The sequence below is a fragment of the Botryllus schlosseri genome, chromosome 3 (assembly GCF_051294905.1).
Source record: "Botryllus schlosseri isolate E-star chromosome 3, Bs_hap1, whole genome shotgun sequence".
Classification (NCBI taxonomy): domain Eukaryota; kingdom Metazoa; phylum Chordata; class Ascidiacea; order Stolidobranchia; family Styelidae; genus Botryllus; species Botryllus schlosseri.
The window spans coordinates 12,168,138-12,183,080 of record NC_137238.1 but is presented as its reverse complement, the minus strand read 5'-3'; the positions used below and the strand labels follow the sequence as shown (position 1 = coordinate 12,183,080).

General features: G+C 40.0%; 1 protein-coding gene across 4 annotated transcripts; it reads right to left on the bottom strand.

The window, feature by feature from the left end:
• Positions 1-956: 956 nt before the first annotated feature.
• LOC145435793 (ficolin-1-like) lies at positions 957-12,740 on the bottom strand. Of its 4 annotated transcripts, none has more exons than XM_080313069.1 (6): positions 11,426-12,740; positions 11,313-11,371; positions 11,186-11,254; positions 10,680-10,776; positions 6,568-6,664; positions 957-2,926 (listed from the first exon to the last, which is right to left on the bottom strand). In XM_080313069.1, exons 1-4 carry the CDS (start codon positions 11,499-11,501, stop codon positions 10,735-10,737), a joined length of 246 nt encoding a protein of 81 aa, XP_080169195.1. In that variant the 5' UTR covers positions 11,502-12,740; the 3' UTR covers positions 957-2,926; positions 6,568-6,664; positions 10,680-10,734. The 4 variants fall into 4 exon arrangements, with proteins under 4 accessions (XP_080169195.1, XP_080169192.1, XP_080169193.1 ...); XM_080313066.1 differs by having other exon boundaries at positions 11,426-12,704; XM_080313067.1 differs by having other exon boundaries at positions 11,186-11,371; positions 11,426-12,704.
• Positions 12,741-14,943: the final 2,203 nt, after the last annotated feature.

Genomic DNA, 14,943 nt, shown 5'->3' with positions numbered 1-14,943 from the left:
AGGACAGCATATTGCAACTAACGAAGTATTATAAATTAGCATAAAAACAAAAGTGAAATGGAGTCATGTATCGACAGAGTGAAAAAGTGGGAAAAACGTATGAAGCAATCCTGCTTGGCTGGATCGGTTGGTACATTTGAATGTTAATATCATAATTTATAATTTTCCCATTACAATTCGCATGTTCTCTTTCCCACGCCTGAACAGATTTTAGTCGCGATATTGGCCTCTTCGTTGAATCATTTGTTGTTTGGTAGCACAAAACGCTGATCGCATTTCATTTTCAACACCCTGCATATCATTCAACATCCAAAGTTTTGTATTCTTATCTGGGCCCGTGATCGCCATCCGCAAGCGCTGACGTGCTGAAGCCTAGAACAGGGGTTCTCAGCCCTTTCTTGACCGTGGCATATTTTCCGGTTTAAAAATGTGCTGTGGCCCACTTGATATCCTAGTCATAATCCTGTTTAATGGGTGGTTATGAACAGCACCGATATGCCCATTTCTCTAAAATATGTGCATTTTCTCTAATTGATGATATTAAAATCTCGATCTACCGGGTTATGGAATCGCGCGAGGCTCGAAAAAAGTTCAAGTTGAATAAATATCCTCCAACAAACGACCAACGAAATAATCTTGGGCCCTTTCGAGCTCCCCTAATTGGGGGTGTGGGTGCGGCAGTTACGGCGCTGGTAGATCATAAGCTAAAAAGTAGATTATTTTCGTCCGCTGCTTCGTTGATTATTTCTGTCCGCTGCTTCGTTGATTATTTTTGTCCACTGCTTCATTCGCGTCGCGAAACACTGTGATCAGATCCCCGCACTGTGTGATTGGGACTTTAGTTCCACTATTGTGGGGAATATTATTGTCATTCCGGGACAGCATCGAACAATTCATTGGTGAATGGGGTACTACAGAGAAGTGAAGAAAGATTTTTCAATATGCATGATCATGATGCACTTTGTATGTCTTTTACCAAAACAACTGAAGTTGCGATGTCAGAATATTCAATCCAATGTTACAACCAATTTCTGTGACTCTATCATTATGTACAATGATTTCCAGGCCGGACATTTTAAACCGACTTCAAAGATTAATGCGCTCCGATAAATCCTCAATCCATTAAGATTCGTTGCGGTGGTGCAGTATACCTCCGCCGGAAGTTGCTAATAATTTGCAATGTTTATTGTTAGCTTACAATAATACGGCCGGCCGAAGGACAGTAAATCCGTACATCAATTGCTGCACTTCATTGCGAGTTCATTGCGTACCCCTTTCAACGGCATACGACATATGACCCTGCTGGAATACTTGGTCACTTCAGCATTATCTTCCAGTTATTATACGCTTGATCTTGTTTTTTAGTTGCTGTCAGCCGTAGGTTGTCATGGCCAGTAGAAAAAGCCACCGTTTCTCCCTAACGTTTTCGATTTGTACATGCTGACTTCATACGTGGCACCACGTCTAATCAGAGTCGTATGAAAAGCTTAATGTAGCCTACGTATAATTAGATAATACGAATATATTTTTAGCGGATAACATAAAAAATATAACTAAACTTACATTAATTCTGAAATTTTCTAAATAGCTCTGTCGCCCACCTCAAAATGCTCTGTAGCCCACCCTTTGAGAACCCCTGGCCTAAAACGACTTTAGACCGTGTAAAAATTCGACAGCTCAGAAATCACAATAAAAAGTACATCAGCCCGGTGGGTACAGACTTTTACATAAACGAAAACAATTTCTAAATTGGCCGTCAACCACAAACGCATCAGCAATTATAATGCACTATTGCACGTATTGGCGACTACTCACCACGCGGAGATTAAGCATGAAATCAATTTATTCGAATTTAGAGCGCAAAGATATACTGACAACAAATCTAAGCGGAAACATTGCAACGAAATCAAAAATTATTTTATTTGACCAAGAAACATATAAGTGGTCATTTCAATTAAAAAAATGTTTGCCAATGCTATGATGAATACATGACTATGGTATCCTACACATCAACGTTATTTGTACTTTCTCTTTCCAAGAGTAGGCCTAATACCGCCATGATGGTAAGTCGTTTCTAATTCATAAATGATCTCAGACATATCTTCCAAGTTCTCAGACCATTTTCGAGAAGGCCATATCCAACTGAGAAATCGCTTCATGTAGTCAATGCCAGTAAATATCTGATTACGAGGGATATCAAGTGATCTGCGTTGGTTGATTTAATTTAAACTATATATGTCATATTGTTGCGATTGGTATTTCCGAAAATTTACACCCTACGCTGCGAATATATTGTCACTTCTATGCTGTGTAGTGGTTTCCCTTAACGTATTGTAATGTTAAAATGGCAATTAAAATGTGTGGAATATCATAACAAAAGTATTGCAGAACTCAAATAATCAATTCACGAAGAATTCAAAATCATTTGGGGATGAGGCTGAATTCCCATCTTACACACTACTGGTAGTATAAAAAACACTGTGACGAATACCGAACAGCAACAAAATCCGATTATATCAAAAATAGTCATATCGAAATTTCAAATATGCTAGAAAATGTCGCTCAAGTTCTAAGTAGCACGCATGAAAAGTTGTGTGCATTTCTCGCATCGACAATTCACGTTACGGTTTTTCTGCGTATCTTTATCTCAGTGTAGCGCATACGGTTAGCCGCTGCTTTAATCCACCAAATTCCCGGCCATCCTTTTTTCATGAAGTTTCCGTTGAGATTGGCGTGCACGCACCCGTGAAACCACCAGCCTCCTTCGTGTCGTACCGCGCAATTCACGTTGGGATTAGTATCGTGGTCCGCGTCTTTGGTAGAGAATTGTAGCTTGTTGTGAGGTGAGAGGCCGTTGGTGGCATTGCCGGAGTATCCCTTTACGGTCAGCCTGTATTTGTCGGAGCTTGGTCCTACTTGAAACGTGCTGAATAGAGAGATATTGCGTGACCCCAGGCAGATATATTATACACAACCGTGAAGTGTACGGGTGCTTATAGCGTCAGTATTTATTTACAGGAATCCGCTTGGCCGTAAATTATGTCCTTGTATTTCATTTTGTGTTACAGAAACATAATATTGTATCGCAGTAAGTTTTTGGATCAATTTTGGAAAACTCCCCAGAAATATTTGATATTAGTGTTCGATATTTAAGTTCCATTTTGAGTTCCATATTCCAGGTTTCGATGACTCAAGTCACGACTCGGGTCGAGTCGTAACAATAAACATAATATTGTATCGCAGTAAGTTTTTGGATCAATTTTGGAAAACTCCCCAGAAATATTTGATATTAGTGTTCGATATTTAAGTTCCATTTTGAGTTCCATATTCCAGGTCTCGATGACTCAAGTCACGACTCGGGTCGAGTCGTAATTTTGCGTTGACTCGACTTGACTAGGGTCGTTTTCTTAAAAATAGAAAATAAATCGACTCCAGTCAATTTGTGTCTTGAATCGACTTGTACTCCGGACATTGCGCCTGACTCGAGTAAAGAATAAGACTCGACACATTCTATGTGACTTATTCAAGTCTGGTTTATAGGACCAATAATTGAAAAATAGGCCAGAAAATCTTATTCATCTGTTTGAATGAAGATGTTTGAAGTTAGAAAAATTAGTATGTTATGTATTCTAGGCCTTCGATATCATTCAAGTTTCACAGAAGTAAGTTGAACGTTACTTGAACTCGATACTGAACAGTAAACACTATGCCTGGGACTTGAACTCCAGTCTTAGCACTATGACTCGGACTCGACCCGTTGCTGCTTGACTTGGACTCGGATTTGAGTGGGTGGTAAATTGAAAATGACTCGATCTGACTTGAGTCAACAGTGTAAAAGTCAAATTGACTTGTGACTTGGAACCTTGTGACTTGGTTACATCCCTGTTCTCCTCTAAACGGTGCAACCCTATACGTTTTATTGCTTTCTGCATTACTATCGACTTATTTTGCGGCTCAGTGTCCCCCTCTGAAAATCTGTACATCAAAGTTCGGGTAGCCTACCTTTTTCGTCGGAAGAACCATTTCAACTCCCAAAGAGCCATGCTTTTCAATCAATTGTTACGTCACAATTTAAAATTCGTGACGTCATAAGGGTACAAATTCGAACTGACTAGATGGAATTCGTCGTGGGTGTCATATTTTCTCTATAAAAACTCGTAGGCTATTAATCATCCTATGTGATAGCGCAATTCATCGTAAGTTGCTCAAGATTTATGATAACTGATATTAATCTAATATAACTATAGCACTGTTTCCGAAAATGAATATTGATCGACTTTTCAATACGGCGGTAACATAAACGTTGCACTACACGCCTACATTTTACGGCGGTAATGGAAAGCTACTTATTAATTTTGACGAGGATAGCGAAACGTTGTTTGTAATTTGGACTTGTAATTGGAATGTCACTTGCAAGGCAGTTCATTCCTCAACGTATATATGGAAGACAATTTGTATTTGAAAACTAGCTTGTCATATAGGCGTCCGCATGTCTGCTATTATCTTGATCAACTAACGTATGGTGCACTCCAAGATTACGCAGAGCGCGATGCCGGCCGGGTACATCGAATTCGCGAGGGATATTGGTTGCTGAAGCTATAGCAACTTAAATTTGAGGATTTTGTAAACGGGTCCGAGCCCTTAACCCTGGAAGCACCACTGCCTTGACCTCTCAAATACGTGTTTATGCTGTCACGAGAATAATTGCTTTAACCGGTAAGAAAATTTAATGAACAAGGTACTGCAATTTCCTGAGACCTTTTGAAGCACTTGACTTTATACTGAAGTGGTCGGTGTCGGAGTCGAAACTAGGGTTTGTATTAGGGATGGTGTGAACCCCAGAAAGGTTTTGGTTCGTGTGAACGGAAACCTTTCGGAAAGGTTCTATGTAGCCGAGAACCTGAACACGAATCTATGACGTCACGTGACGTCATATTGCTAATTCCAAAGAAACATTTCTGTCAAGTGATATATGAAATTACTTGCGTCGACTCAGGCCACATTATACTACAATGCTGAAGTAAAAACTGACTTTTTAAGCATCAGCAAATCTATCAACTGGTACAATCAAGTTCTACAATAATTCCATAAAATCATTATTTTCCGTCGCATTGCCAACAATTTCGACGAGGACTAGCAAGGGAATATTAGCTTTTCGGTAATCGATAATCGTCAGATCATATTTTCGTCTGAAAAAACACACATAACATGTACAATGCGATAAGACACACGGCCATGTAATGAACAGATAGGAGGATGCCAAACGACCAGTTGCGGTTCCAGTAGCGGTCTCTTAAACTGGCATCCCCCCTCGGCCTAGTGCCCGAATTCACATTTCCTTTTTTCGACATTACTTTCTAGTCTGCGGCCCTTTCTTGCTCTTTCCATTCCTTATGAGTGCACTCTTTCATCTGGTCTATTCTGTTTGTTCTCTTGTCGCCGTAAGAACAGCGAAGCGCGGGAAGTGGAGCCCAAAATAACCTCCGACGCTCAATCGAATCCATGGCGCTTGGGCGGTAGGCGCTTACCGTTCCCGCTACGCTATATCCCCGCTAACGCATTAACGGTCCAGGTTAGACCGGACAATGTATTGTTAAGGCATCAGATTATATTGCTTTATTGATATTGATCAGAATTAAATACAGGTTTCTCTACTTGCTACAGATATTTCCGTAAAACTATGTTATATAGTATACAACACCCCTACCGGGGGATTTGTTTTTATGATACAATAAATATAATCAAGATAGATCCCGTACGCCTGCTATACTTTTTACATTAGACAACATTATTAATAATATATAAAAGCGAAGGAACATTATTTACAAATTGCAAGATTCATCATCGCGACCAATACCAAATTACCAAACCACAAATTGGAGCAATTTTCGGAATTCTACCATGCTACTGTGGAAAAGTAAATACATGGCCCGGTTGTGTAAGTGACAACATCTCTTATAAAATTGATGCGAATATAATCAAACACTGCTTCCAACTTTGAATGAAACGTATGTCTAGTTAGTGAGTAACTCAGCCGCTTTGGTCGACCAAATGTTGAAGAAAGAGTGCAAGCAGTCCATGAATACTTGACTACGTGCATATACACAAATACTATTTGACTACTCACTGAGTTTCGTGTCTGACCACCGTTTATTAGTGGTGAGAAAGTCTGTGAAACAAAACCCTAACTGCAATAATACTTACGGGAATGTTGGTATTTTCTACGTAATTTGAACAGATTGAGCACTGCTTAGTGGGTATTATAGTTTACAGCTTTATTAGCCGATACGCAGCACAGACGATAGGGCATAACAATTTGCATTACCATCAACGAAATATCACTGGAGAGAGTTGTCCATACCAAGTTCGTTGCTTTGCCCAATGTCAGATTCTTTAGTGCATTTTTTTGCCAATTGTCCATATTTTGTCATCTCAAAGAATTTGCAAGAAGAAGGGATATATAGATTAGATGGTCATGATGAGGCGAAGCTTGTGATTTAAAAGGTAGGTTACATAAGCCATATATATTCAAAATGCAGACAATGGTACCAAATCTCTTGCGTTTACCTGTACTTAGCAATCAAACGAACTTCAGAAGTCGTGATCATGTCAATCTTCAGCTCCATTTCTCCGTTCTTAGTTCTTTGATGCATTTTCTCAAGTCCTGTGGTCAAAGGAGATTGTCAAAAAAATTGTCTATTGTGGGCAGCATTGTTGGTATACTGTACGAAACGTGAACGAAAGTAAAATGAGCTTTGATGAAGCCCGAAATCCGAATCTAAGTTCACATTATTCGAACGGTCACTTTCCAGATACAGGAAAAGACTAATGACCACCGACATACCAAACGTACGTTCATACGACGAAATTAATTTCAGCCCAAATGCTGTATTGCATAGATGTCAAACTCAACTTGGATCGCAGGCCGTTTTAACGCATTTTTATCACTTGCGGGCCGAACCACTCGAATGATTCCGGGAGCCTTTCGATTCAGACATTGCACAGCAGTGCGAACGCAAATATTTGAAATACGATCTTAGTGTAAAGTTGATATTCTCCATGTAACTTACATACAGCGATTTCCGATTGGCGTCTTCGCCTGAGTGACAGGCTCTTTTTTCGGTATGCATTTTACCGAAAACTTTTAACTGAATGTGCAATATTGTGCATACTTGGAATTTTGTGTCAATGTCACCGACATGTTTTAATGGGGACTAGGGATGGTGCGAGCCCCTGAACAATTCTGGTTCTTGTGAACGAACCATTACAAAAGGTTTGCTGTGAACACGAACGTGAACCCGAACCTCTGACGTCATATTTCTAATTTCCAACACAATTGCACGCGTATTGATAGTAAATATATACACAGACGGACCAGCTGAATATTTTATTCAAACTTTTCTAACATGGCAAATAATTTTTTTAATTGGCAAAATTCGTTTTAATCTTGTGTTAAATTTCATTCTATGCTGCCACCGCCATGCGGATATTGACCTGAAGTTGAAATTTAAACGATTTTACCCAATGATGATAAAATACCTAAAAAATATGTAATTTCTATGAAAAGTCCACAGTGTAGAGCAGGGGTGGGCAATTATTTTTCCCCGCGGGACAAATAAAAAGAAGAAAATACGTTGGCGGGCCGAGTCAAAAATTTATCGATATTCTGCGGCGTATTAATCATATTTTTTATATGACAGCAGGGAATTATACTATTAATACATTCTGATCAGTGGGTGTATTGCTATGGGGCCATGAGAACGTGACGGTTGATAAACCAAATATAGAGTATTTGTTCACCGCCAGAAGTCAAAACAATCGTAAACATGACACATTTAAACCTACTTTTAACCCTCCGACAAGTTTTTCTATTGAGGCATTAAATGCATTTTGGATTCTACTAAGGTTGACTTGGCCTCCCGGGCAGTGTGCAGCTTGATGAAATAGCCTTGTGTTGATGGATGATGTTCGATTTCTTGTCATGATACCCACTTAAATTATAGTTTATAACGACCTGCTCGTCACAAAGTTATAGGACGAATTCAGCTCTGACTCTATGCAGTAAACAAATACTTAGTGATCCGAATCTGCTTGGAATTTCAGCCGTTGGCCCTCATCTTTATTTTTTTGACATGCTCACATTGCCCATGAGCCCTGATTGACTTGTTTTACGAATTAGGAATTTGGAAATTTATCATATAACAATTTGGAGTATATAGCGTGTAGATATGGCAATAGCCACTAGGAAGGTTTTGAACTAAACTATATGTAACTTTATGTAAACAACGACTTCTTGTGACTTCAATAGCTACGGCACACTTAGCAACATTGGCTTTATTTTGAATCTTGATTACTCATATGACGTACGTATTCTACGTAATGGCGGAAATATGTAAACAGGTTTCATAATGAACGGACGTCTGGTTCAGTTTATATAGACTGTGATTTGAGTCCTCGGATTAACATTCAATAGAAATTTTCATGTTCCATGATCGCGGGGCGCTCAGAATAGAGTCGCGGGCCGCACTTTGCCTATAAGTCTGCTGTAGAACATATCAAGGTTCGTTTGCAAACGCGAACCTCCGAATTTCTGACGTTCGGACACCGAACATGTACGGGAACCTCACGTTGGCACGAGCCCTAGTGACTATAGAGCAGACCTGGACAAAGGGCGGCTCGCAGGCCAAATGTGGCCCGTGGAGCCATTTTTAGCATCCGCGCAAGTTTCTTGGAATTAATAACAGAAAACCTACTTTTGAATATGTTTGCGTGAAATAAAACCATAGGCTGTATAATCTGAACCTGAACGGATATTGGTCTACTTTGAAGCCCGCTCATTGTTCATTAATATGCCGCGATTACGCCACCTACGTTCCTCGCATGCGTAATTCAGATTCAAGATAAAGCCAATGTAGCAAAGTATGCCGTAACGATTAAAGTCACAAGAAGTAACTCTTTCCGTATAGTTTAAATCAAACGGTATGAAGCACTAAACATTTTTTTAATGGAGTCAGTGACAAACCCGGCATTTTAGTTTGAGCCGAGCAGGTCACCGTGTTTGAAGAGTATAATTTAAGTCTGTCGTATGACAAAACCACGATGAGAGACACTCGGTCAAGGGAGGGCGAATTTCAAAAGACCTGCAAGCTTCGCTCAACTAAAAGGTGATTTCGCGAAGCCGCACACTGTTCGAAAGGCAGCGATCCAGACAATAAGCTTTGTAGTATCCCAAATACCTTTTAATGTCTTAATATAGAAACGGGGATGTTTAAAGAGAGTTCAAAATATATCATGTTTAACATTGTGCCGAATTGTGACGGAAAGTAAATACGTTAATAATTTTGGTAATTAACCGTCATTTTGTCATTATCTTATATCAACGCATCCGCTGACCAGGATCTATTTACAATTATAATTACCTTCTTTCAATTTATAAATAAAATTGACACGCTGGAGAATATAGCTAAACATTTTGACTCACAACGCATTTCCAACTGAAAATCTCAACTTTTGTTAGAAATGTGCTAGATAACACAAATATTTTTCTTTTTCTCAAAATTGCTTTGCAGTTCAGACAAAATTGTCTGACAGGCCAGGTGTGACATATGGGGCGTATGCTTTATGCTTTATGAAGTGTTGGGATAAAATCACTACATTCGAGTCAAGAGTCATCTCGAGTCATTGCATATTGTGACTCGAGTCAAGTCAGTCGATTTGCCAAGGGGAATCGAGTCAAGTCAAGTCAATCGTTTTTTTTAGGTGACTTGAGTCAAGTCAAGATACGAGTCAAGTCAAAATTGAATTTTCAAAGAACGGGTGGTGATTCAAAGTCATGAAATTTTGCTATTTGTGGGAAAAACAGATTAATAGACGATTAATCTTGAATCAAACTACGAATATAAAGGTAGATATACATGCAAAAATGCGTTGTGTCGCTCACGCACACCTAGAACTGCTAATAAAATACCTTTGCGTAACTGTATAGCTGCCTGCCACAGTCTGGTGTTATCAGTCAAACTAGAGGATCGAATAAAAACCCAAGAAGCCTCGAGAAGTTGATACAAATTGATACGGTACAATACACTACACATCTACACATCCACAAGAATATAAACGCATAAACTATATTCCTTCGACTCAAGCTATACAATAGCGTTGGTAAATGGGGGCACTGCGCAATGTAAGCACCGAGACCTCTAAGAAACAGAGGTACGTTACAATTAGAATATTTTACTTCTACTACGACAACGTAAGCTGTGATCATGTCGTTTGCGGTCAATTTATTTGTCATGCAGCAATGTGTGAAGGTCCAGTGAGACGTACAATCAGTGAATGACTCGTTGCTCTCACCAGTGACACCGGCGTATCGCAAGAAATCGTAACATACATAGCCTACCATACGGTGATTGAATCGATACTGTGCTCTTGGTGACTTGAAATTGACTCGTACGTTTTGCTCCGAGTCACGAGTCAATTCACATTTTTTGAAGGGCTGAGTCAAGTCAAGTCAAGTAATTTTTGAAAAGTGACTCGAGTCAAGTCAAGGCATACGAAAAAGTTGACTCGAGTCATCCCAATACTTACTTTATGCGATATTTTCCTTCGATTGCCACATTCAGCAGTTCAGGTATGTTACAATAGGTATTTGCGAAGTCAAATCCAGCTACAAATCGTCATACCGAGCCAAAAATCTCCAGCGGGATCTCCGAATCCTTTGACGTAGTCGTCCCAATTTCATGAGAAATCTTCGTCTCCACGAATTCTTCGCTGACAAACCTTCAAACGAAGTTAAGCAATCGTTAAATTTATGAATTGTCAGATATTTCGACCCTTTAATTGTGAATGGGCCTTTCCATCTAGACGTCAATCATCACGTTGATCGTAAAGCGTCACGGCAAAAATGCTCAGAGATAGACCAAAGTGAAAAAATCGATAAAGTGTTTGATAAATGACAGTCGAGTGATCAAGATTGAACACTGATTCTTCGACCATTAATATATTATTATAATGGCAGTAAGCCCAGATCGATGTTGGAATGATAGGCCGCGATTTTTCGTTTCGATATCCTACTATATCTACATTGTATCGCATTGTGTTTGTGTGTCTTGAGCGGATGAAAATGTTTGAGCGTCCGATTATATTATTGTGGTTCAACGGAAACTTTCACAGTTTCAAAACCACTCACAATCCATTCTTTTTCGTCGTTTGCTTTAAGTTGAACTTCCCGCAGTATCTTCGGCATTCTTGCCGGACCCTTCAGGAAAAGTATGCTAAAGTAACAATTAGCGAGGCGCAAAACTACTGGTACCGACTCCACATTCCCCCTTCGAGATCCATTTACCGTCGACAAATCGTCTTACGCAAAATGACGCTGAAGAAAAAGATGCGTCATTCCGGTTTAAAGTCGACCACAAATCATACGTACCAGAAGAGCTGGAGTAGATAACGGATCCAAGCATGAAGATGGTCCAAATCTCAGTGTAGCTCAAAGTAGTCGGCATTGCTACGCCAGTAGAAGTAGAAGTAAGAATTTAATGTCGTAAATGCTACTTATTTAGAAGTAGAATGTGCACACGCCAAGGCATTAAAGGCGGAGTTTTTGAAAGTACATCTTTAGTTACCGCGACACGAAACTATTACCATCGGTTTCCTGTGTGTCGAGGTAGCATAGTAGTATGATTCACAGCTACAACACCAATGGGCTGGAGTCCGACCGAGGGCGTCTCCGGAATTCCTACCTACTTGCTGGCGGTTTACCTAGGCTCCTTCTATCCATGTCATCCGAGCAACTGCTGTCTTAAAAAGCAAATTTGTGACCCGTGCTACACGTCATCAGACATAGAATCAAAGTATAGAAAATCGGCACATGGTGTGATGATGTCCATTTTAGTTGATCAATACTACAATCAACAACAGCAACCGTTAGTTGCCACCACGATTTCTCTCGTTCAAGTGATGTAGACCAATGCCAAATCAACCTTCTATGTTAAAAAATCCAAAGAGTGATGACATTTTTGGTGGCTTCAGCAGGCATGAATTAAGTCTCACCGACGACGTCATTCCCGAAGGATAATAATCGGGCTTTGCAGTTGCTTTTATAAGGTATTTCAACATTGCCCGTTCACATAGCCCCTCAAACTAGTTCGCGGACACCAGTTTAAGACACCCTGCAATAATTGGATTCTCAAGCATTAGCATTATCACAAAATATAAATAATTCTCAGGAAATGAGCATTGCTATAGCCAATGTTCACGTGATATCCAAAATTCAGCCCACTGCAATCCTGGCTTGCAACTGAGAAAGCTCGAAACTGACAGCACTTTGGTAGCACTTGTCGTGTGAAAAGTAGATAGCAGATAGTGTTATCTATAGATTTGGCGTCATACAGAAATACAGCATTTGAAGCAAATCAAAGCATTTTGATTGAAGCAACTAACCTTCGCTCGTCATTTAAATCGATACGGTTAAATCGATACACTGTCGTCGCTATACGTAGTGGTTCCGGTAATTTTTCTAACGGAAGCTCACTAACGACTTCCATAAATTGCTGGTTGATTCACATTGCGATATAGCATTGGTGGGTAGACTGCAGTTCATTGAGCCACATTCGGCTCTTTGAGCCTTTGATTGCGGCAAATGAGCAAGGTGTGCTTCGACATTCTAGTACTGCGTAAACGTATTTCTTGTTGTTGAAGCTGGCGTAACATTATCCCCGAGCGCAATTCCGAATTGCGATATCGCTTGAGCTGCTACAAGTCTGCCCATACAAACCCGATTTTATTTGCAACGCTTCGGCAATGATGTCACATGAAGAGACTTCACCATATAAATGTGTCCAATGACGTTGATTATCCGTTCGAATACGTATGTATATTGCGTAATTGGCTGGAAAAGCTAGTCACATGTCACTTACTGACTCACATTGAAAAATAGCACAGAACGAATTTTAATGTCTTTAAGTTGATTTTCGACTCAGGTTGGATTTTTGTGCTTGTGCCCAGCACAGATTTTCTGTGCGCGAAGACTGTGTCAGAAGTGTACATTTACGGACACACGCTTACAATATATATTTCTTGTGTATATGTTAAATTAGTATAATACCTCCACATATGACTTGCATTATTTAGTGTATGTGTGTAAGTAATCAGAGGTCTAACAGTTAACTCATGCATGCTCCATTTCCTTGTTTACAACACGATACGTTACCAGAGTTACCCTCAAATCGTGTGAAATGCTTGATATTATACCCAAACTTTCAACCAACGGTCCACATATCATTAAGAATAGCATGCGGAGCTTCTGACACCCAACATAGACTGTTGACATTATGTACACTTTTCGGGTTGAATCAATGTGTATAATAACTTCACTGAATCAATCTAGATCAGTGGTTCTCAACCTTTTTTTAGACACGCCCCCTTTATGATAGTGAATAATTTCGTGCCCCCTCATCATCATATCACAAAATCCAACCGGGACGACCCGGGATGCTAGCGACCCCAACAGATTGTTCGGTGGCATGGAAGGTTATGACTATTGATATGAGAATTAAAAAATATGACATTCGGTCCATATATAGAGCGCGCCCCTTCAGATGCTTTCACGTGTGCCCCTCAGGTTGAGAACCACTGTTCTATACCGTTCTCGGTATTGGTATAGAACCGTAAATGCCTATAATGCAAGTCGTAACGCTTCTATTTACTTACGCGTAACTTCGTAGAAGCGAGAAGACATGCATTATCGGCTTTTACGATGTACTCAACCCTAATGAATTGATATCTTGGTAAATTTGGGTTACCGGTCTTATCGAACGCCTTGAATCCACATTGTCTTCGTCATTATCGGCTAGACGTAGTTTTGAAATGACATTGCTGTCGTTATAATACATTCATTACATGTGATTTATTCCTGGTATATGTGCATAAATGGGCGAATATTGTATCAATTCAGCTATCCGTATCCGGCCCGCCAAGTACTTAATTTTCCTACATCCGGCCCGCCGACTGGAGAAGTTGCCCGCCCCTGTAGTAGAAACTACGATATCTAAATAATACGTGCTACCATCGCGCACTATTATCTTTGACGAAATATTCAAGTGAACAGGTTTTCGCGCTGGGAGCGATTTCCAGCTCTTAGTTCTTGCTCTGTGTATAATCTGAATCTCGTATGTCGTAATTCTCTCATCAGTCATAACCTTCCATATGCCATCAAACGATGCGCGGGAATTGGAAAAATTCTGGTGGTTCTTTTCAACATGTTTTTGATATGACGATAAGGGGCGGGAAATTTTTTACTGTCCTCAATGGGGCGTGTCTAATAAAGTATGAGAGTCACTGATCTAGGAAATGACTTTTTTGCTGCAGGTATTCTACCAAAGGCGCAAGGTCCAAAGATCAACGAATCCTGGGAGTGGGATAAGGACGACGATTGCATTTTATATTACGGGTTATTGTATGACAAGGACGGAAATCGAATTCGTGATCAAGAGACTATCTTGCCTCGTCAAACAACTTGTTTTAATACTACCAGGTTCTGACCTGCCGTGGGCATCGGAGCGGAGTCGGAGTGTATTTGGAGCGGAGTTTTGCCGATTTTGTGACAGTCGGAGCGGATTCGGAGTTTACCACATGTATTTTTTCGGAGAATTTCGGAGTATTGTAACTTTTCTCTCCGATATCTTTGGATAGCTCTAACCAGAATACACTCTTGATTATGATTACAAACCAAAAAGCAGACAGTTGACACCTTGTAAAGTTGTAATATGACGGGTAACATGCAAAAATGATTGCTAAGTGCATAAAAACCAGCTATCTGCACTGCAATTGGGGACTGGAGTCTGGAAAGTAGACAATACTATGAGGCCAACCCTATTATCACATTAATTTAGCAAAACACATTACCAAGTGTACCATGTTTGCCACTGTTTCGGATACTTGACGAGA